The following is a 22,022-nucleotide window of genomic DNA, read 5'->3' on the forward strand; positions in this document are numbered from 1 at the left end:
GCTCTCCCTGCCCAGAGGGGCTGGAGGAGGCTCACTGGACCCCCCCAGCATCTCTGCCTGGGCCAGAACCTCATGGCAGGGGGGGCGCAAGGGGTCTGTCCCCCCCAGTCCCAGCTGGGGAGGTGGGTGACAGGCCAGCTCTGCTTGCTGCGTTTATTGATTCCTTTTGCTCCAACAAGGCAGATGGGGCTGAAATAAAAACCAGAATCACCCAAAACAACCCAAAAACCCAGGGGAGGAAGGGGGAAGAAGAGTCCTACCCCTGTTGTGGGGATGCTGCTGCAAGGGGGGACAGGCACCCCCCCCAGTGCAGGGGGGAGGCCAGGCAGGCGCAGCCCGGGCGGGCACCAAGGACCGAGCAGGACGGACAGCGGGGCCGTGATGGACTCTCACCCCCTTGCTCCCCAGCAGCTGTCGCTCCCAGTGTCCCCCCCACCATGGCACAGTTCGTTCCCCCATCCCCAGCTCGCCTGGGTCCCGGTCCTGCATCCCCCATCCCAGCAGGTCCATGTCTCCAGCCGGGGTCCAGGCTGGGGGGCCGAGGCGCAGCCGTGGTGGGGTCTCAAGATGGGGAGGGGGACGCCGGTCCCCAGCCTCCCCGGTGGGTTCGGCGAGTCCCTCGTTGTCGCCGGGGCGGCGAGGGCGGGCCGAGCTCAGTCCTGGGCCGGGCGGCCGGGCCGGGGGGCGGCGCGGGGGCCGGGGCTCTCAGCTGGGGCTGCGGGTCGGGCTGGCTTCCGTGCTGTCGCTCACCAGGCACTCGTTGGACTTGAGACTGGCCAGGGACTTGCAGCTGGGCAGGGAGGCCAGGGAGCCGCAGAGCCCCAGCATGGAGGGCGTGGGGTCCTTCCCTGCGGGCAGAGCGGGGCGTCACAGCGGGCTCGGCCTCGTGTCCCAGCCCTGCCACCCCGGGGGAACGGGGACCACCTCTCTGGGGGCGACCTGGGTGTCCCTGCACTGCTGGGGCAGCATCCCAACCATGAGGAGGGGGCTGCTGGTGGGTCTGGACACCTGGGTGCATGCGGGGAGACGTGCTGAGCCCCGGGGGCACCCTGTGGTGGGTGGGGGGGCTTACCCAAGGGCCCCCAGGGCTCCCCTTCGCGCTTGCCCTCGCCCAGGCGCTGGGAGTCGGAGCTGAGGCTGTTCTCGGCCGAGAGCTGGTCGGTGCTCACGAAGCTGTGCCTGCGGAGGGACGCTCTGAGCCCCCTGGGGCTGGCACAGCCCTTCTGCCCCTCCCACGCCCCGTGTCCCCCCGGGGTAGGGCAGATGCTGCGTGCAGGTCTCCGCCCCCACTGTGAGCTCACCTTCTGTACAGTTTGCTGTCCGAGCCGCTCTCGTTGCCATTGAGGGTCCCCAGAGAGGGCCACTGATTGACCAGGGGTGTCACCATCTCCTTGGAGAGCTGGGCCAGCTGTGGGTTCTCACACGGGATCAGCCCCGTCCTGCAGCAAAGGCGGGTGCTCAGCACGTCGCGCAGCCGCCAGTGCTGGGGACCCGCCAGGGGACACAGCCCACGGGACATGTGGGGCATTGGGGACCCTCTATGTCCCACAGGGAATACAAGGCACCCAGGCACTGGGAAGCTTGTACCCATCACACCCCACAGGACGCACGGGGGACCAGGGACTACCCCTCACCCTGCCCCTCGGGATCGGTGGGGCACTGGGGACCACCCAGAGCCTGTGGGACACCCTGGCTCCAGGGAAGACCCCCAGTCCCCGAGCCCCCTGGCAGGGGCGGTGGGTCCCCACTCACAGCTGCTCCTGCAGCTCCAGGATGACACCCTCCAGCTCTCTCTTCTCCAGCTGATTCTGCACCATCACCTCTTCCAGCCGGAGCTTCAGCCGCTTGTTCTCTGCCTCCAGGTCCTTCAGCTGTGACTCCCGCAGCCGCACCAGCTCCTCCAGGTACCCCTGCGTGAGGCCACTGTCAGTGGTGCCCTACTGCCACCACCCCCAATGTCCCCAGGGCCATCTGGAGTGACAAGGAGTGGGCTGGGTCACCACAGCAGCAGGATGTAGGGCTGAGGGTCCCACTGGGCTGTGGGAGTGGGGATGCAGAGGCAGAGATGCTCCAGGCTGAAGCATCCTGGGGGAGTTGATACCCCAACAGCCCCATCCTGGCTCCCGGTACCTTTTGGGCATAAACAATGCGGAATTTCTGCTCCATCTTGCGCCACTTGTTGTACCAGCTGTCCTCGTCGGTGACCAGGGGCAGGTAGGGGTGTTCAGGTGAGCTGTCCTCGCTCGTGCTGCTCTCCACACTGCCCCGCTCCTCCTCCTCACTCAGGTAGTCATAGCTGGGGGGTCACACGTTCAGGGAGCCCCATCGTGGGGCTAGGGGAGAGACAGGGGAGTCCCCGTCCCAGGGAGGGGCACCCCGGCTCTTACCTCTGCGTGAACTTCAGGTAGGGCGTGTAGTCAATGACCACGGGCGTTTTACCGTCCATCACCTCTCCCTTCAGGCAGAAGCTGAGCAGAGGCAGCAGGAGAAGGAGTAGAGGGTCAGGGAATCCCGAGAGGGTCAGGCGGGTCCTGTGTCCCACTGTGTCACCTGTCCCTACCTGAAGTCAATGGCACTGAGCCCAATGAGCATCCCCGTGAGCACCGTGGACTCCTCCCGCAGCATGATGGCCCCGTCGTCGTAAAACCGCCTGCGGAGAAACGCAGCTGGATGTGCCTCCCCAGCACCCCAAAACCCACCCCGGCACCCCAAAACCCACCCCAGCACATCCACACACCCTTGGTGCAGGTGTGGCCATGGCCGGCAGGGCTGGGGCTGCTCACCTGGTGGTCCGAGTGTCCCGCAGGGCCGTGGAGATGTACTCGGACATTCGCTTTTCCATCAGCGCCACGCGGATCCAGGCCCGGCCCTGTGAGGCAGCGCCCCGGGCAGTCCTGAGGATGGCGGCAGCCACGGGGTGCCCCCCACAGCTGCCCCCCGTATTCCCACCCACCCCCGGCACTCCGGGCACCAGCAGATGGGGGTCCCCACACAGGAGTGGCTTTCAGCCCATTTTCAGTACTGTGGGGACCCCCAGCTCCCGTTGTGTCCCGTGGGGCCCTGTGGGGTGGGATGGAGCTGCAGGAGGGCAGGGGGAAGGGAGCAAGGTGGGGGCACAGAGGGGTGGGATGGGGATGGGATGGGATGGGATGGGATGGGATGGGATGTAGATGGGTCCATGTACCAGGGTCAGGGTGGAGTGAATGCAAACAGGGGCAGGCATAGGAATGGGGACAGAGACAGGGACAGGGACAGGAACAGGGACAGGGCTGGTGCCTGCCTGACCTTGGCCCTGGAGGTGCTGATGTTCTCCATGTTCTCGATGCTGCTGACGCAGTTGTTTGGGACCTTGCTGCAGGCCAGGCGGATGTAATCCCAAAACCCACGCTGTCCATCAGAGCTGAACCAGCTGACGGGGCCTGCGGGCACCCATGGGCTGCGCTCAGGGGCTGCTGTGCCAGCAAAGCCCCTCCACCAGAGCTGGACACGCTTCCTGGTGCCGGCATGTGCGTTCCCATTGTTCCCATCCACCATGGGACACAGGGATGGGGACAGGGACAGCCCTGGAGGCCACCATTACCTTTGAAGCGGTGGCTGAGGATCTGCTCGAGGATGGCAGCGAAGTTAACGAACTCCTCGGAGGAGTCGTCGATGGGATCCGCCGTGTACTTCTCCAGAAGGGTCTTCACCGAGAACCTGGCGAGGGATGGGCGTCGCAGCTGGGAGGGGACACGCGCCCAGCATCCACCTCCCAGCCTTGGCACACACGAGGATTCAGCACCAGAGCAAAGCACTTTTCCAGCTGTTGGCTCCCGCTTCCGGCAGTGGGAAGAGGGCGTCGGGCTGGGCTGTGGCTCGGTGACCCCCTGTCCCCACGTCCCCAGGGACCCCCAGGGGCGGCCGCTGCTCCCCACTGTGCAAGTGGCCAGGAAGGGCGAACAAAGGCCCCCTTCCTCCCTGGCCGTGCGCGGGCGGTGATGGCTTCCCCTTCCGCCCGGCCGCTCGTGCTCGGGGCACAGCAACGCCGAGGACACGGATCCCGCCAAGCCCGGCCGGACAGGGCGGGACAGGGCAGGTGTTTGCTCGGGGGGATCGCCCCGTCTGTGGGACACAGCTGCCTGTGGGGATCCTCGGGACAGCAGGTGGAGGGTGTCTCATCGTGGCAGTGGGGTCTGGAGGTGCCTCATGACACAGCAGGGAGGGCTGAAGGCATCCTGGTGGAGATCCAGAGGGTCTCCGTGTGGTGACAACGGGGTCTTTAGATGCCCCATGCCACGGCAAGGAGATCCATCAGGTCCCCAAGTAATGACAGAAGGGTCTGGAGATGCCCTGTGCCATGGTGAGGAGCCCTGGGGTCCCCAGACCCCAACGTGAGGCCCTGGGGGTCCCTGCCAGGTTGCCCAGGCTCTGGTGCCCCCACATCCCCCCCAGCCCTGGGCCAGGCTCCAGCACTCCCAGCACTCCCAGCACTCCCAGCACTGCCAGTCCCTCACCAGGGGCCCGGGGGGTGTCACTCCCCCCCCCGCGCCCCGGCAGGAACCACCAGCACCCCCCCGCCCCATCCCTCCACCCCATTCCTGCCCCCCATCCCGGTCCAGCCGGGCGTCTCCATGACAACGCTCATCCTCCATCCTTCATCCCCCATCCCCGCCGCTGCGGGGCCCTGACGTCACTTCCTGGGCCCCCCGCCCGCATGGGGGTCCCTAACCCCAGCCCCCCCCCCGCACCCCGTTTCCCCCAGCACCCCCTCCACCCTCCGCTCCCCCCTGCATCCCCCCACCATCCCCAGTGGCCCCCGACACCCGCGCACTGGCCGCCTCCATGTTGTCTCTGTGTCCCCAGCCCCCCGTCTCCCCCATCCCGACCCCCCGAAGCCCCTGTAGATCCCCGCAGCCCCCCCCGGAACCCCCTGGACCCCCCCCCCCAGCCCCGCGGCCCCGGCCCCACCGCCCGCAGCTCCGCGGCCCCGCAGCTCCGCGCCCCCCCCTTTCCCGCATCCCCATCCTTCTCCTCCCCCTTCCAAATCCGAATTTCCCCCCCTCAAAAAGCGACTGCAGCAACAACAAATCCCCCCCAAAGGGTGAAGGGGCGGCGGGGGGGAGGGAGGAACCCCCCAACCCTCCTCCCCACCGCCTCCCCTCCCCGCCCCCCATCTCCTCCATCCCCAGCCGCGGTGGTCGCTTCTCCCTCCCCCCGCTCCCTCTCCCCCCCGATTTTGGGCCCCCCCCCGCCTGCCCCCCACCTGCAGACGGTGATGAGGTTTTTCCTCTCCACGGCGATATTCCTGGAGGAAGCTTTCTTGGAGGAGAGCCCCAGAGCCATGGCAGCCGGCACCCAGCTCGCTTCCATCCAGCGGCCCAGACGCCACGGCCACGGGCGATGCCCCTTCCCCCGTGGGGACCCCCCCACCCCACGGCCGCGGCCCCCCGCACCGCGCAGGCTTTGCTCCGCCGGTGCCCACGCCACGGGCCGTGCGCCGCCCCCCCCCCAAAGGGATGCTCTCCCCGCCCCCGGCCCCCCAAATCTCTCCCCGGGGGAGGGGGGGGGAGAATAAAGAGGGGAGGGCCGGAGTCCCCCGACATGACGTGCCACCGGTGGGGGACCCCGTGGGTAAAGCCACGGGGAGGGGGCAGCCCCCGGGGTTTTGGGGGGGTCTTTTGGTCACCCCAAGCCCAGATCGCCACCCCTTGCCTTGCCCTGCCTCAATCCCCGTTTTGGGGGGCTGAGCACCACCCGTCCCCTCGGGGTCTGAGGGGGGCGGGGGACCCCCTTCACCGGGGGGGGCGGGGGCTGACTGTGCTGGGGGCACCCCCCTCCCCCCCGTTTTTCACTGTGCCTCAGTTTCCCCGTTGTTGTGACAGAGAAATCGGGAAGGGGGGGGGGGGTGTGAATCCCACAGCAGCCACGCAAACCTCCACAGCCCCCGAATAAATCAGAGTCACCCTCAGCAGACAGACATCCCCATGGGGACATGTCCCACCTCCCTGTGCCCACCAGGGTGCCACACACCCCCTGTGCCCCTGCCAAGGGGACCTCAGCCAACAGAGCCCAGCTGGGGGACAGGTGGGTGCAATGCGGGGAGGGACCCCCAAAATCCCCATGGCCGTGCAGGGAGCGGAGCCCTTGGCAGCACCCAGATAAGGCTGGGGGCCGTTATCGGGACACCCAGACCCAGCACCACCCCTCCACCCGCTCTGGGTGCCACCAGGACCCCAACGTGTGGGACCAAGCCCCCAACCTGGGTGGGCCCCAGAGTGGTCTGGCACAGTGGGGACAGCACCGGTGTCACCTCACTGCTGGGGGGACCCTGTGGGAGTCCCCAAGTGCTGGGGGTTGGTGTGGAATTGTGTGTGTGTGTGTGTGTGTGTGTAAGGCTCCCCACCTCACCCTTGCCCTGGGATCTGGGATTGGGATTTTGGGATTGGGATTTTGGGGCTGAGATCCTTTTAGAAAGGCTGCAAACGTAGAGACACACACATCCCTGGGTGTCCTGGGTGTGAGCGCAGCTCCGTAGCTGTGCACACACGCAAGGATGTGCCTCCCTCACACGCCTAATGCAGAGGCCCACACGCGTGTGCACACACACCCCTCGCCCTCCTCCAAAGCATCCCACCCCTCTCCAGGGCACCCCAGTGACAGCAATCCCATGGAGCAGATGGACACCCCATCCCCGTGTCCCCCCCGCGCCTCCTCCCCAAGGGAACCTCCTCAGGAACCCCCTTTTTTTCAATTTTTTTTTTTTAAAAGAGAACACCACAACCCCCGCAGAAAGGGGGGGACAACCGGGGGGATCCCGGGAATTCCCTCCAGGGAAACCCGGAGGTAAACAAGATTGGGGGGGTGAAGGGGGGCAGTGGGAGCAGGTCCCGGGGTGCCAGGGCTGGGTGAGGGACGGCAGGACAGCGGGACACAGGCGGGGCTTAGCCGGGCGCAGCTTTACACCCCGCAGATGTTGCACCCCGATAACCTTGTTTTTATGGGGGGCCCCGGGGGGGCCGGGTGAGCCCGGGGGGGGCGAGATTAGGGAGGTGAGCGTGACTCAGGCACTGGCGTCTCACACCCCGGGCAGCCGCAGGCAGAGCGCGGGCAGGGGCGTCCGGAGGCACCCCAGGGGTAGGTGCGGGGTCACCTCGGGGTGTCCCTGGGACTGGGAGGGGGAAGATGGGGTGGGCGGGGGGATGGCGGGGCCGGGAGGGCACCTGGGGTGCCCCTGGCGTGGGGCGTCAGCAGAGGGTGTTGGGGTGGGAGGTGCTGTGGGATGGGGGGTATGGGCTCCATAGGGAGCCAGGGGGCACACGCGGTGGGAGGGGTGCCAGCCATGGGATGGCACGGGATGTATGGGCTCCATAGGGAGCCACCAGAGGGATGCCAGCCATGGGATGGCACGGGATGTATGGGCTCCATAGGGAGCCACCAGAGGGGTGCCAGCCATGGGATGGCACGGGATGTATGGGCTCCATAGGGAGCCACCAGAGGGGTGCCAGCCATGGGATGGCACGGGATGTATGGGCTCCATAGGGAGCCACCAGAGGGGTGCCAGCCATGGGATGGCACGGGATGTATGGGCTCCATAGGGAGCCACCAGAGGGGTGCCAGCCATGGGATGGCACGGGATGTATGGGCTCCGTGCTGAGCCGTGTTGGGCACCTGCCGGGTGAAAGATCCCTGCCGTGCTGCATGGATGGCATGGGATGGATGGACTCCACACGGAGCCTCGGGGCTGCGCCCATTGCGGAAGGAGCAGTCCCACGTTGCGTGGATGGTTTGGGATGTACTGACTCCATGCGGAGCCGCGGGAGGAGGCAGGAGGGATCCCAGCCATGCCCATGGATGGGGTGGGATACACGGGGTCCTCACGGAGCCGTGGTGGCGGCAGAAGGATCCCCGTTACGGGGCGTGGATGGTGCGGGGTGTGGGCTCCGTGTGGAGCCGTGCAGGATGTTTGGTGTAGGAGGTGTGAGCCCAGTCCTGAGTCACGTTACTGCATGGCAGGGGATGTACGGACTCCATAGGGAGCCGTGGTGGCTGTACCCACTGCAGGAGGACCCCAGCCACGCCGCCTGGATGGTGTGGGATGTATGGACTCCATAGGGACCACGTCGGCTGTGCGGTGTGGGAGACACGGGCTCCGCACGTGGGGTGTGTGGTGCGGGAGGTTGGAGTCCATCCCGGGCACACGATGTGGGACGGGGGGCCCTGCATGCCCGGGGGGTTCGTGGGCCAGGCCGTGCTCCATCGGTGCCAGGGCTGGAGCGTGGGCTCCACAGGGGCTCTGTGGGCTCTGTACAGCGCGGGGTGGCACAGGGATGCGTTCGGGGGTCCGGGTGATCTCGCTGCCGGGTGCCGCAGCACCCCGCGGGTCCCCGGCCCCGCACCCCGGCCCGGGGCGCTGCGGGGCAGAGCGGGGGACAGCGGGTGGAGCGGGGCAGGGGCCGACGCCCGGTGTCGGGCGTTATCAGCGGGGCACAGCCCGGCGCACCGGGCTGATGCAAGAGCCGCCGGCGGGGCTGGGGGGGCCGGGGGGGCCCGGGACAGGCCGGGCTGGGGGCCGGGGGCCGCCGGCCCCGGGGCCAGGCGGGGCAGGAAGGACACGGCCGAGTCGGAGGCTGGCCGTCGATCCTGCGGCCCCGCCGCGGCTCCCGCGCCCCGCCGGGGATCCCGTGTGGCCCCACCGGGGATCCCGTGGCCCCCGCGGGGTGTCCGGGACCCCACCCCGGCTCCCGCCACCCCCGGACGGGAGCGAGCTCCTGCATCACCCCGGTGAGATCTGGGGGGGCTGGTTCTCCCCAAAGCCGCCCACGCCCTGACCTTGCCCCTGAGCCCGCATGTGGGGTCCCTGTCCCGGGCTGGCGGAGGACAGCCGGAGTCCCTCGTCCCCCCGAGCTGTGGGGGTCCCCACGGCGGGGCTGGAGCAGCGGGGTTGGGGGTCCCGGGTCATGACGCCCCTCCTCAGGGACTCGGGGCTGGGGCGGGACGGGGCTCACGGGTGAGGGGGTTTGGGGGGTCCGGACCCCCGGGTCCCTCCGGGGCTGCCCCGGGGCGGATTTGGGGGGCGGAGTGCGGGGCAGGGCGCCCCCTGGCGGTTGTCCCGCGGCACAGCCCCGGGGCAGCTGCGGGGGCCGGGGGGGGCACGGGACACGCAGGGGAGGACAGGGGACACAGGGGGTCACTGGGGGTGCAGGCAGAGGATCTGGGTGCTGATGGAAGGGCAGCAGCAGGGACCTCCCCAGCTGTGCACCCTGGGGGGCTGTGGGGTGCTCATCCCGCCCGGTTTTGGGGTGTCCCGTGAGTCCAGCTGTGCCTCAGTTTTCCCCCTTCTCCCCACCTCGCTCTGCCAGGGGCTGGGGCCGTGTGCTGGGGGACCTGGGCACTGTGTGGGAGACCCCAGCCCGTGTGTGTGGGACTATACAGGACCCTCACACATGTGCAAGGGGTTGCAAGGAGCTGTGTAGGACCCCAGACATGTGCGTGGGTCTATATAGGACCCCCACCCACGTGCAAGGGGTTGTGTAGGACCCCAGCCCGTGTGTGTGGGACTATACGGGACCCCCACCCACACACGAGAGGGTCGTGTGGGATCCCAGTCCCTGGGTGTGGGTCCGTGCAGGACCTGACCCTGTGCACAGGGCATCGTGTGCGTGGGTGTGGGTGGGTCAGGGCGGGATGCCACGTCCCTGGTGGGAAGCTGCCGGGGCTCTGCCATGTCCTGACGTCGGTTCCCATCCCGGATGGCGACAGGGCAGGGCATGACTTCCCCGGGGACCCCCAACCCCAGAACCTCCCAGCCCGTGGGGAGCGGGTTAGGCAGGCAGGGGTTGCGGGAACGGCCACGGCGTCCAGCCCCAGCCCCATTCCAGGGGACAAACCCCAGTCCCCGGGGCACCGAGAGGTGCCCTGCTCTCTGCTAACGTGTTCTCTCTCGTTTCCCCCGCGCCCGCCCCGCAGAGCGCTGGGTTATGGTGGCACCGGGCTGAGCTCCGGGACGCGCCGAGGCAGCAGCGGGGGCCGAGCCCGGAGCCATGGAGGGGCCCGGCCAGGTAGGGACACCCGGCCCCCTGCCCCGGCTCCGCCGCTGCGCCCCGGCACGGCCCCGGCGAGGCGTTGGGGGTGCCGGACCCTGCTGACCCCCTTCTCTCTGTCCCACAGGAGTCCTACGAGGAGGGCATGAGGAGGAGCCTGGACCCCGAAGGCTACGAGGACCCCGGCCTAAAGAGCTCTCACCTGTCACTGGGCGAGATGAGCAGTGAGTGGCTCCTGGGGTGCCAGGGGGCACTGGCAGGGTGGGCATCAGTGCTGCACAGAGGTGGCATTGCATGGGCACCAGTGTCACAGGGGTGCCAGCACTGCACGGGTGTGGCAGAGCATGGGTGTATCACACAGCACCGGTGCCACAGAAGTGACTGTGTTGCATATGTGACAATGGCATTACACGGGTGACAGCTTTGCAGGGACGATGGCACCAGCTGGGTGCCAGCATTGCACCCAGGGGCACCAGTGGCTCAAGGTCACCCATTGGGTGGGCAGCAGAGTTTTGTGGTGCAGGGACACCAGCACGGCACAGGGGTGTGGCACGGGCACCAGCAGTGCATGGACATGGCTGTTCATGGCTGCCGGCTTCTCATGGGCACACATGGCGTTTTGGCACCTCGTTGCATGGGTGCCAGCATGGCACAGGCGCGTTGCATGGCACAGGCGCGTTGCATGGGCTGCACAGATGTGTTGCACGGGCGCAGCGTTGCACAGACGTCTTGCATGGATGCGCTTCCTGGGTGCCAGCACGGCACTGGCAGCGGGGCTCGCTCGCGGCGCGGGGTCAGGCAGGGACACCCACCCTCAGGGTGGCATCACCCAAAGGCAGCGACTCCCTTTGCCGAAGCCCTGGAGCCGTGAGGTGCCACCTCCAGCGCCAGGGCTGTGGGTACCCGAAGTGGGGCTGAGCCTGGGGACCCGCGAGGTCCCTGAGCCCCCGGGGAGGGAGGTGAGGGGAGTTTGGAGGTCTGCGTGCTGCCGAGCATCCCCTTGCCCCAGGCACGGTTGTTTTGGAGCTGCCATCCTGAGGAGGTGTTTGGGCTCGAGTCCCCCGTTGGGGTGACACAGATGGGGTAACGCTGCCGCCTGTTCTGCGCAGGGGCCGGCGCTGGCATCGGGTCCCCCCTGCAGGCGTGGAGGGCCAGGGCCGAGGAGATGAAGCCCCTGCGGTGAGTCCCCAGATCGCGGCGGGGGCTCTGCCTGCCCGACTGGCATCACCGGGGGAGGCTGGTGGCACCCGCGGTGCCCGGCGCTGACCCCCCGTGCCCTCGGTGTGTGTTTTGCAGCCAGTTTCTGCCCGGCCGCCGGGGATTTTATGACCTGGACGGGAAGAGGCGCTCGGCCGGGGCCCCCCCGGGACACCCCAGCCGTGGCGAAGGGCAGCGTGAGTGACCGCGGGGGCCCTGGGGGACAAAGCCCAGCCCCGGCGTCCCCCCCTACCCCAGCCCTCCATCGCGCTGCCCGTCCCGGTTCTGCCACCCCCCTGTCCCACCCTCCGCGGGGTGACGGCCGCCCGGGCGTCAGGGCACGCCGCGGGGTGACCGCTGCCACTTGCCCGTAATCGCCCACTGATTGAGGATAAATAAAGTCTTTGTTTGGGGTGAGGACAAGAACCACTTGGGGCTGAACGCTGGCTGGCGCCGGGCGGCTCGGTGGCGGTGGCGGCGGGCAGGGACGAGGACACGCTCGTGCCCACGTGCCACGGCCAACACTGTCGGGGACACAGTGGCCCCATCCCTGCTCCCATGGGCGCAGCATCCTTCCCCCGGCAGGGCGGGATGCGGCTCCTGCAGCATGGCCCCGCCGGGTGACCTGGCTGGGGACGGCGAGGGGACCGCGGTGATCCCCGTCGAGGGCGGAGGGGACGGGGTGAGCCTGTCCCCACGGCGGGTGACAGCGGGCGGGCGGGAGCCGTGCTGGTGTTTACTGTCAGCAAAGGAAGTGCTGCGGGATTTACGGTGCACACAGGGCGGCCGCGGGGATCGGTCCCCACTTTAGAGGGACGGAGCCGCGGGGACATGGGGAGCGCAGGGGGGGCCGCAGGTAGGCAGGGGACGGGGACAGGGACACCTCGGGGGTCTGGCTGGCCGGGGATGTGCTGTCCCCGTGTCCCCATCCCAGTGATGGTGCCCGGTGCTGGGGCTGTGCCGGTGGCAGGGCGGTGGCCACGAGCCCCGTCCCCATCCCAGCCCCGGTGATGTCGCCAGACTGTCACCCTGCCCCAGGGGCCGGGCTGTGGGGATGTGACGGGACCGAGGTGGGCACCGGCAGGACGGGGGGTGACGGAGGGGCACGTCCAGCAAACTCCAGCTGGGTCTGGGGTGAGGATGATGGAGAAGGAGACACGTCCAGGCGACCCCAAAGGGGGCTGGGATGGGGGTGATGACAGGACGCACTTCAAGCAGACCCCAGAGGGGTCCGGGCCGGGGCAGGGACCGGCTAACGCATTGGTGGCTCCATTTGCAGCTGTGTCAGTGACCGATGTGGACCTGGAGGCAACGGGGAGCAGGAGGCTCCTGTCCCAGCAGGACACCCATGAGGTGGGTGCTGCCCCAGGGACCCACATTCCCTCCCCATTCCTGGGGTGGGTGGACTGTGGCCACCCAGGGACCAACCCCACAACTCAGCCCAGGGGATACCAGGGCACTGTGGGGGGATGCTGGGTGTCCTGGGAGTCCCCGGTGTGGCTGGGGCTCCCTGACCCCTCCATCTCTGGCTGCAGGGCTATGTGGAGCTGCACGAGCTGGTCCTGGACAATGCAAAGGACTTGTGCTGGATGGAGGCCGGCCACTGGCTCAAGCTGGAGGAGGACTTCCAGGAATCGGGGGACTGGAGCCAGCCCCATCTCTCCTTCCTGACCTACCACAGCCTCCTGGAGATCCGCCGGGCTTTGAACAAAGGTGGGGACACCTCTGGGGACCGCCAGGAGGGTGGCGAGGACCTCGCGCTGGCTGGATGGTGACAGTGCTGTCCCCACAGGTGCCATTCTCCTCAATGTGGAGGCCACCTCGCTGCCGGCCATCGTCCACATCCTCCTCGACCAGCTGATCTACGAGAGGCAGATGAAGCCGCAGGACCGAGACGATGTCATGAGGACGCTGCTCCTGCGCCACAGGTACAGCCAGGGCCGGTGGTCCCAGGGTGGGTCCCGGGGTCTGGGATCCTCCCCAGCGTGTCCAGATGGAGCCAGGCTCGGGGGGGGAAAGCTCTGCCCCTCAGCCCCCTTTGGGGATACCTGCACACCCACGGGGCTGGAGCTGTCCTGGGGGGGAATTGGTGGCACTGGGGTGTCTGATCCCCGCCCCCGATGTTTTCAGCCACCCCACCGAGGATGAGTCGGTGTGGACGATGCCGCCGGCGCTGGTGCAGCGCTCGGGCACCACCCGGGCGGACGTGGAGCGGCCGCTTCTGCGGGAGCAGCGGCCTGTGGAGATGAGTAGGATGGCAGGGAGGGAGCAGGTGAGCGGGGATGGGGGGCACGGGGGGCACGGGGGGCACGGCGGGCACTGGGGTGTGGGGCTGGGAGATGCACACAGGGTGCAGACACCTCGGCACATGCAGGCGCACACACAGCTGTGCACACACACCTGCAGAGGGGGACACACAGGGAACAGTGGGGGACACCAGGGGACAGAGGGGGAGACTCAGGAACAGTGGGGGCATGCAGGAGATGTAGGGGGATATGCAGGAAACAGAAGGAGGGACATGGGATGGAGGGGGACATGCTGGGAATGGAGGGGGACATGCAGGGGAACACGCAGGGCGTGGTGGGTGGCACGCAGGGGCGGGGGGGGGACATGCAGGGTACACAGGGGACACAGGGGACCTTGGAGGACAGCCGTCAAGGCTGGCTGGCTGATTCCTCCCATCCATCTGCCTGCAACAGAGTGGGGTCCCCAAACCCCAGCTCCTGGAGACAATCCCAGAGGGTGCCGAGGCCACCCTGGTCCTTGTGGGTGAGTGGTCAGTGGGATGGTGGGTGCTGGGCCGGGGTTGCAGGGCCAGGGGGTGGGTGCAGGGGCGGGGTTGCAGGGCCAGGGGGTGCAGGGGGAGCTTTGCCACGTGCCCCTCGCTGCGCTCGCTCACGCGCTGCTTTTCTCGTGCCTTTTTTGCCTCTCCCCGTCCTCAGCTCTCGCCGCCGCCTGCTGCTGCTCAGCGCTGCTCTCTGGGCCCCTCTCCCCATGTCCCCATGGCCCTTGTCCCCATGTCCTCATGTCTCTCTGTCCCCTGTGTCCCAGTGTCCCCATACTCCCATGCCCACCTACCCTCGTGTCTCCATGTCCCCGTGACCCATGTCCCTGTACTTGCATGCCCACTTACCCGTCTCAGTGACCTCATGTCTTTGTGCCCCTCTCCCATTCTCTTTGTCACCCCACACCCTCATGCCTCTGTGTCACCTCATCTCCATTCCTGATGTCCCCATGTTTTGATGTCCCCGTGTCTCTGTGCTCCCATGTCCCCACGTCCCCACACCCTGTGTCCCTGTGCATGGTCCCCCATGATCCCTGTCCCATCCCATCCTCCCGCCAGGCTGTGCAGCCTTCCTGGAGCAGCCAATGCTGGCCTTTGTGCGCCTGAAGGACGCGGTGACACTGGACGGTGTCCTCGATGTGTCCCTCCCCGTCCGCTTCCTCATCGTGGTCCTGGGGCCCGACACCCCCCAAATCAGCTACCACGAGATCGGCCGTGCCATCGCCACCATGATGTCCGAGAGGGTACGGGTCACCCACCACCAGCCCCCCGAGCACCCCGGACTCCCCATCCCTGGAGCTGCAGCTTGTCCCCCTGTGCCATGTCCCTCTCTGATCCCTACGTACCCATGTGCCACCATGTGCCCTTGTCCCCACGTGTCCAAGCAAGCACAGAATCACAGACTCATGGAATATCCTGAGTGGGAAGGGACCCACAAGGATCATCAAGTCCAACTCCTGGCCCTGCACAGGACACCCCAACAATCCCACCCTGTGCCTGAGAGTGCCTGGCTCCCACACCCCTGTCCCCAAGCCCCTGTCCCCCATCTCCCACCTTATCCCCAAGTCCCCATGCCTCTGTCCTCACCTCCCTGTGTCCCCCTATCCCCAGGCCCATGTCCCCACGTCCCCCCTCATCCCCGTGTCCCCACGGGGACACTCAGGGGCCGGCGGGTGCCCAGCAGCACCTGGGGTGCCGGCGCTGGCTGAGTTCCGGGGCCGCCCTGCAGGTGTTTCGCCAGGACGCCTACCTGGCCGAGACCCGGCAGGACCTGGTGCGGGGCGTGGAGGATTTCCTGGATGCCAGCATTGTCCTGCCGCCCACCGAGACCCCCAACGAACAGCTGCTCCGCGCCCTGGTCCCGCTGCAGCGGGAGCTGCTCCGACGGCGCTACCAACCCCTCGAGAGGCTGCACATCGGGGACTTCCTAAAAGATCTGGGTACGGTGGGGACCATCCCAGACCCCCCGCAATCCCCTGTCCCCGTGGCTGGCGGGACACCCCCCTTGCACACGGGGTCCCCCCATGGCCACCTGATGTGTCCCCAGGGCCGGACGAGGCGGCGGCTGCGGAGGACGATGACCCCCTGCGCAGGACGGGGTGGCCTTTTGGGGGACTGGTGCGGGACATCCGCCGCCGGTACCCCAAATATCTCAGCGACATCAAGGACGCCCTCAACCCCCAGTGCCTGGCCGCCGTCATCTTCATCTACTTCGCAGCGCTGTCACCCGCCATCACCTTCGGAGGCTTGCTGGGTAATGGGAGGGACAGGCTGGGGCACCCCCGGGGACGGGGATGTCCCCCCAGCTGGGCGTGGGGCTGGGGGTGTCTCCGCCTTCTCCACCATCCCATGGGGATGCTCCTGGGGGACTATGGTCCCTAATCCCGGTGCCGAGGGGTGCGGGATGGGGGCACAGCGCTGCCCCCCAGCCCGGCTCCCACCAGCTCCGCTCCCCGCCAGGTGAGAAGACCAAGGGGATGATGGGGGTGTCGGAGCTGCTCATCTCCACCTGTGTGCAGTGCGTGCTCTTCAGCCTCCTCAGCGCCCAGCCCCTCCTTGTTGTCGGCTTCTCGGGACCCCTCCTCGTCTTTGAGGAAGCCTTTTACTCGGTGGGTGTCCCCTGCGCCCCTGGGTGCCCCCCAACTGCCGCCAGCCGTCCCCACAGCGAGCTTGGGGTGTCTCCACCAGCCCTGGGACAGGGACAGAGCGCAACTGCGTGGGGGATGGCACAGGGGGGATGGCACATGGAGGGTGTACGGGGGTGATGCCACCCGTGTGAGCACCCAGGGATGACACCAGCCAGGCAGAGCCATCCGGGCTGTGGCCCTGGGGTGATGTGAGGTGATGCCAAACAGCTGACCCCACGTGGGTGGCACCACACGGGCGATGGCAGGCAGGTGCTGCTGGGTGGGCAATCCCACCGGGTCCTGCCACACCGAGGTGCCACCGTCCCCATCCCAGGAAGGCAGCGTGGAGCCACCGTGGGTGCAGCCCACCTGGGTGCCCATGCCAGGGGCTCCAGGGGACTGACAGGGCTGTGCCCTCTGGCTCCCCAGTTCTGCAGCAGCAATGGCTTGGAATACATCGTGGGCCGGGTCTGGATCGGCTTCTGGCTGATCCTGCTGGTGCTGGTGGTGGTGGCCTGCGAGGGCAGCTTCCTGGTGCGCTACCTGTCCCGCTACACCCAGGAGATCTTCTCCTTCCTCATCTCCCTCATCTTCATCTTTGAGACCTTCTCCAAGCTGGTCACGGTGAGGGGCACGGGGGTCCCACGGTGGGGAAGGGGGGGTTAGATTGTGGTTATCACCCGGGTTTCCATAGAAAAAGTGGGATGCAGGTGAGGGATGGAGTCTCCTGGTGTTTTCTTCCCTTTTCCAGGTGTTTCCCAGTTTGTGAGGCCCCTTCCAGTGCTAACTATTCTGTAATTCTATGATCCATGCTTCTCTCCACAGAGGGATTTTGGGGCACACGTGTCCATCCCCACTGTGCCACCCACCCCTTGCTCCATCCCCGCTTCCAAAACCACTCAGAAAATCAACCCTAAAAACGCCCCTACTCAGCCTGTGCTGAGCTCTCAGCCTCACCCAGCCCCTGGCTCACATCCTGCACCCATCGGGATGGTGCCACAGGGCTCCCACCATGGCAGGGGGGTGCAGGGGATCCCCATCCCCACCCTCCCTCACTCTGTCCTCTTCCCTCCCCAGATTTTCAAGGATCACCCTCTGAGTCGGCAGTACAACCTGCAGCCCGACTTCCAGCCCGGGGTGCCGGAGCCCAACACGGCGCTGCTGTCCCTCGTCCTCATGGCCGGCACCTTCTTCCTGGCCTTCTTCCTCCGCAAGTTCAAGAACAGCTCCTTCCTGCCTGGCAAGGTGAGGACAGGGGGACACGGTGGCGTCCCCCATCCCACTGCCCCGGGGGCAAAGCGGGGGTTCGGTGGCTGAGGCCGTGCAAATTCATCACAGGTTCCTGCAATGGGGGAACCCCCTGGGCTGGGGGGGCCACTCAGGGTTTCTCATGGTGTCCCCACAGGTCCGGCGCTTGATCGGGGACTTTGGGGTGCCCATTTCCATCTTCATCATGGCACTGGCCGACTTCTTCATCAAGGACACGTACACCCAGGTCTAGGAGGGCAGGGCTGGGGGGAATGGGGATGTGGGAGCAGATGCTCGTCCCTGTGTTCCACCCCTCACTCCCCATCTCTGCTCCCATCCAGAAACTGAGCGTCCCCAAAGGGCTGCAGGTCACCAACTCGTCTGCCCGGGGCTGGTTTATCCACCCCTTGGGGAAGGAGTCCCCATTCCCCATCTGGATGATGTTCGCCTCCGTGATTCCCGCCCTTCTGGTCTTCATCCTCATCTTCCTCGAGACACAGATCACCACGTGAGGACGGAGATATGGGCAGGGGAGGGCTGTGGGGTGCCAGGTGGGTTGGGAATAGAGGGGACCTCCCCGGGGTGCTGCATCACCAACTCGTCCCTGTGTCCCCACAGCCTCATCGTCAGCAAGCCCGAGAGGAAACTGGTGAAGGGCACCGGCTTCCACCTGGACCTGCTGCTGATCGTGGCCATGGGGGGGCTGGCGGCCCTTTTCGGGATGCCCTGGCTCAGTGCCACCACCGTCCGCACCATCACCCACGCCAATGCCCTCACTGTCATGAGCAAGACTTCTGCTCCGGGCGAGAAATCCCAGATCCTGGAGGTCAAGGAGCAGCGCATCAGTGGCCTGTTGGTGGCCGTGCTCATCGGTGAGCTGGGGAGGGGTCCCCAAATGGGCAGTGAGGGTGGGGGGGTCCCCAGGGACTCTCCCCAACCTCTCCTTCTCCACCGCAGGTGTCTCCATCCTGATGGAGCCCATCCTGAAGTTCATTCCACTGGCCGTGCTCTTCGGCATCTTCCTCTACATGGGGGTCACCTCCCTCTTCGGCATCCAGCTCTTCGACCGCATCCTGCTCCTGCTGAAGCCCCCCAAGTACCACCCCGATGAGCCCTATGTCACCCGGGTGAGTGAGCCCTGTGTGACCCTGATGGGTGGCCATGGGTTTGGGGGTGTCCTGGGCTGCGACACCCCTGCAACTGCTCGGGGCTCCCCAGAGAGCCTCCTCCTTCAGCGCTGAACTTCGCTGGGCTCCTTGGGACGCTGCTCTTGCTCCCCCCAGCAGCCAACACCTCAGGAAGGGTGTGGGATGCTGTCCCCGTCCTCAACCCTCAGCTTCTCGTCCCACAGGTGAAGACTTGGAGGATGCACCTCTTTACCTTCACCCAGATCATCTTCCTTGTGGTGCTGTGGGTGGTGAAATCCACGCCGGCCTCGCTGGCCCTGCCCTTTGTCCTCATCCTCACCGTACCCTTGCGGCGCTTCCTGCTCCCCAAGATCTTCCGGGACATCGAGCTCAAATGTGTACGTAGCCCTGGCACACCCATCTCTGTCCCCAGCCCCACCTCTGTCCCTGTTCCCGTTCCCGTTCTCATCCCCATCCCTGTCCCTGCCTCATCCCTGTCCCTATTGTCCTCCCCATCCCCATCTCCATCTTCCCTCTGTCTGCATCCCCATCTCTGTCCCCATCTGCGTCCCTCACCCCACCCGTGCCCCCATCCTCACCCCATCCCTGCCCCATTCCTGTCCCCATCCCCACCCCTTTCCCCAGCCTCATTGCTGCCCCTATTCCCATATCCCCACCAGCCCCCATCTCCGTCTCCATCCCTGTCAGTGTCCCTGTCCCCATCCCCTGTCCCCATCCCTGTCCCCTCACGGCCTCTCCCCTCTCCAGCTGGACGCGGATGACGCCGTGGTGACCTTTGAGGAGGCAGAGGGGACGGACGTGTACGACGAGGTGCAGATGCCCAGTTAAGGGCCGGCCCTGGCCCCCTGATGCCCCCCCAGCCCCGCTTCCCTCTCCACTGCTGCCATCCTGGGGCCACCGGGCAACCAAGAAGGATCTGGGGACACAGTCCCCACATGCCCACCCTGGGAATGGAGCCTTTTTTGTTTTTCCCTTCTTTTTTTGTCTATTTTTAAAAATATTTTGGATGATGTGATCTCACCCCCACTTTGCTGCCCGCTGGGGAAGGGGTCGCCTGGGTTGGGGGAGGGTCCCACGAGCCACCCTCCACCCGTGGCAAGGTGGGATGTGTCACTGTCCCGTCCCCAAGGCCACCACCAGGCACCCAGCGTGGGAAGGAGCCGGAGGAAGACGCTGGAGCCTGGAGGGAGGAGGAAGGCGGGGACAGAGATACAGCAGGACGGGGTCCTCCCCACTGTCACCCCCCCGGGGGAGCACCTCCAGCCCAGCCCCTCTCCCCAGATAAACTTTCAACAAGCTGGGACAGACCCTTCGCCCTGTGGAGCCCTTCTCCCGTTTTCTCCACCGCTTGCTCCGTGGGATCTTTGCAGCTGCTCCGCTGCACTCCCAGCACGTCCCAGAGTCGGGATGTAAATAGTCCAGCGAGGGGGTTTATACATTTACAGTGAAAACAATCATGCTAAAAATACACCAAAAAAAATACTTTTAATTATGCTGATGCTTCTGCGGGTAGAATTCACTTAGAGCCAAGCAAAATTTAAAAAAAAAGCACCTTAAAAATGAAAAAAAAAAAAAAATAGGAAAAAGAGAAAAAAAAAAGTGGCTGCAAGGAGTGATCTGTATATTTGATGCTACCGGGGGGGTTTGTAATTTATTTTTCGGGCTGGTTTGCCCCCACCGCAGTGGGGCCATGTGCGTGTGTGTATATATTAGAGAATTATAGCAAAATCTAGAATTTTCTAGAAAAGATGATTTTAAAGGACCCTGGTCAGGGCCTAAACTCTATGGACCAGTCTGGCAGCGTCATTTAACTAATAAGTTGGTGTTAGTTAGTTAATTAGTCCTCTTTATTTTCATAGCATTTCAGGTAAATCCGTGTAGTTTTTCCCTGATTTTTCCCTTGCTTGCTCACCAAATCTTGCCCCATTTCCCTTGGGATTGCTCCCAACCCAGCTGAGCATCCCCTGCTCCTGCCAGGGCTGATTCTGCCCTGGGCAGCCCCAAGGGTTGGTTGTGACCAGGGTGCAGGGCACCAGATCAGGCTCCAAATTTGCTCCTTTTTGCATAAATCAGAGTGGGGAACCCCAAAATCAGCGTGGGGGGGTGGGAAGGGGCGGCCACACCCAGGGCTGCGCTGCCTCGTGTTTGGGTTGGTTTAGTTTTATTAATTACGTGTCTGAAATAAAAATGTTTCCATCTTTGGGGGTTTCTGCTTCCCTTCCCCACACCTCTGTATCAGGCTTTAATAAAAAAATTAATAAAATCAGACAGGAAATGGGTGTTTTCTTTCCAGCTCGGAATTTTCTGGGGTGGTGCCTTAATTCCCCCCCAAAAGAGAGCAGCAGCATCTTTGGAGGTGTCCATCCCCCCAGAATGCACAGTGCAGCTGTACCAGGATCCTTGTCACGGTATCCTGGGATGCTCACTGAACCCCAAAATCCCAAGATCCTCGCTGCATTCCAGCATTCCGGAACGCTCCCCACAACCATCCCTGGGTGTTCTCTGTGGCCATTCCAGGACGCTCCCAGGAGCCATCCCAGGAAGCTGATCCCCCTCCACCTCCCTGCACGCCGGGAGTGCACCCTGCCACCATCCACTGCCACGGCTGTCCCCATTCCAGGGGGATTGGGAACACCCCGATCCAGTGCTGCTGGCACAGGACACAGAGCAGCCCCCGCCCCTCCCCCAGCCCCGGCACTGGATTGACCCCGATTATCCATAATCCCATTAATGAATGGGCGACACCGGCTCCGTCAGCGGGGCCGTGGGAAGGGCCGTGCCCGTTCGCCCCCAGCCTTTCCATGGGGCAGGAATTGGGAGCAGCATCCAGGATCGCTCCCAACTGGAATGCCAAAGCCTCTCTGAGGGGCTGGGATAAACCCCAGTGTGGCCACCAGGTTTTCCCAAGCCCAGCACAGCTGCTAGCCCGAGTTTTCCAGAGAGGGAAGCACACGGATGGTGCTTCCCAGCCCAAGGCCCACAGAGCTGGGAGCTCCCATCCCTGTGCCGGCCTCACATGGACGAGCCACGACGTGTGCCATCCGGAGGGCTCCAAATGCGCCATCCTGCCCCCAAATATCGGCGATGGAGGCCAGCATCTGCCTGCACCCACCCCTCACGTTTTCCACCCTGGGAAGAGTTTGTTGTTCCCTGGGAGATGGCAGCGAGGTCACTGCCGCGGGATCCAGCCCGGTTTGGGGTTGGGAATTTAGGTCAAGCTCTTCTTTGAACTTGCCTCAGCCCTGGGAAATGGAGGGGGGAATTAGGAAAGGTCAGGAGTAACGAGGGGGAAATAAATGCTAATTAACTGGTTGCTAATGAGGAGGGGGGAGCATTGAGCTCCAGAGGGGGATCACGGTGGAGCATCACCCCTGGAAAGGGAGAACCCCAGTGCCTGCAGCATCACAGGGTGCTCCATGCCATCCATGGGCAGGGGACACGGGACACTCCGGGATCTGCTGGCAGTGCCCAGTGGGATGTTGTCACTGTTTGCGCACTG

At 65.6% G+C, this 22,022-nt stretch overlaps 2 protein-coding genes across 8 annotated transcripts; one reads left to right on the top strand and one right to left on the bottom strand.

Moving 5' to 3' along the window:
• Window positions 1–139: 139 nt before the first annotated feature.
• Window positions 140–5,402, bottom strand: RUNDC3A (RUN domain containing 3A). Of its 4 annotated transcripts, none has more exons than XM_032091703.1 (11): window positions 3,782–4,526; window positions 3,581–3,696; window positions 3,286–3,419; window positions 2,784–2,869; window positions 2,561–2,650; window positions 2,388–2,468; window positions 2,131–2,296; window positions 1,753–1,910; window positions 1,302–1,439; window positions 1,073–1,179; window positions 640–848 (listed from the first exon to the last, which is right to left on the bottom strand). In XM_032091703.1, exons 1-11 carry the CDS (start codon window positions 4,156–4,158, stop codon window positions 706–708), a joined length of 1,596 nt encoding a protein of 531 aa, XP_031947594.1. In that variant the 5' UTR covers window positions 4,159–4,526; the 3' UTR covers window positions 640–705. The 4 variants fall into 4 exon arrangements, with proteins under 4 accessions (XP_031947595.1, XP_031947593.1, XP_031947594.1 ...); XM_032091705.1 differs by lacking the exon at window positions 3,782–4,526 and adding an exon at window positions 5,243–5,399 and having other exon boundaries at window positions 642–848; XM_032091704.1 differs by lacking the exons at window positions 1,073–1,179; window positions 3,782–4,526 and adding an exon at window positions 5,243–5,402 and having other exon boundaries at window positions 140–848.
• A 1,626-nt stretch (window positions 5,403–7,028) lies between these two features.
• Window positions 7,029–20,100, top strand: SLC4A1 (solute carrier family 4 member 1 (Diego blood group)). Of its 4 annotated transcripts, none has more exons than XM_032091682.1 (22): window positions 7,029–7,113; window positions 9,946–10,037; window positions 10,147–10,243; window positions 11,129–11,198; window positions 11,316–11,413; window positions 12,496–12,569; window positions 12,752–12,929; window positions 13,009–13,144; window positions 13,347–13,488; window positions 13,916–13,985; window positions 14,560–14,744; window positions 15,230–15,440; window positions 15,548–15,754; window positions 15,961–16,109; window positions 16,557–16,751; window positions 17,205–17,372; window positions 17,533–17,622; window positions 17,717–17,883; window positions 17,994–18,247; window positions 18,333–18,502; window positions 18,727–18,900; window positions 19,271–20,100. In XM_032091682.1, the coding sequence occupies exons 2-22, from the start codon at window positions 10,020–10,022 to the stop codon at window positions 19,349–19,351; spliced, it is 2,934 nt and encodes a 977-aa protein (XP_031947573.1). In that variant the 5' UTR covers window positions 7,029–7,113; window positions 9,946–10,019; the 3' UTR covers window positions 19,352–20,100. The 4 variants fall into 4 exon arrangements, with proteins under 4 accessions (XP_031947573.1, XP_031947576.1, XP_031947577.1 ...); XM_032091684.1 differs by lacking the exon at window positions 7,029–7,113 and adding an exon at window positions 8,660–8,760; XM_032091685.1 differs by lacking the exon at window positions 9,946–10,037.
• The last annotated feature ends 1,922 nt before the right edge of the window (window positions 20,101–22,022 follow it).

This window comes from Corvus moneduloides, chromosome 26, assembly GCF_009650955.1.
Source record: "Corvus moneduloides isolate bCorMon1 chromosome 26, bCorMon1.pri, whole genome shotgun sequence".
Classification (NCBI taxonomy): domain Eukaryota; kingdom Metazoa; phylum Chordata; class Aves; order Passeriformes; family Corvidae; genus Corvus; species Corvus moneduloides.

Excerpts from the sequence above, each read along its gene's own strand:
- SLC4A1 (XM_032091682.1), top strand. Across the intron at positions 13,489-13,915 it reads GGATGGCAGGGAGGGAGCAG|AGTGGGGTCCCCAAACCCCA; the intron begins GTGAGCGGGGAT and ends TGCCTGCAACAG. Across the intron at positions 18,901-19,270 it reads GGGACATCGAGCTCAAATGT|CTGGACGCGGATGACGCCGT; the intron begins GTACGTAGCCCT and ends TCCCCTCTCCAG.
- RUNDC3A (XM_032091702.1), bottom strand. The coding sequence starts at position 4,158 with ATGAGACACCCTCCACCTGCTGTCCCGAGGATCCCCACAGGCAGCTGT. Across the intron at positions 2,870-3,285 it reads TCAGCACCTCCAGGGCCAAG|GGCCGGGCCTGGATCCGCGT; the intron begins GTCAGGCAGGCA and ends GCTGCCTCACAG. Across the intron at positions 849-1,301 it reads GACAGCAAACTGTACAGAAG|GGAAGGACCCCACGCCCTCC; the intron begins GTGAGCTCACAG and ends CTCTGCCCGCAG.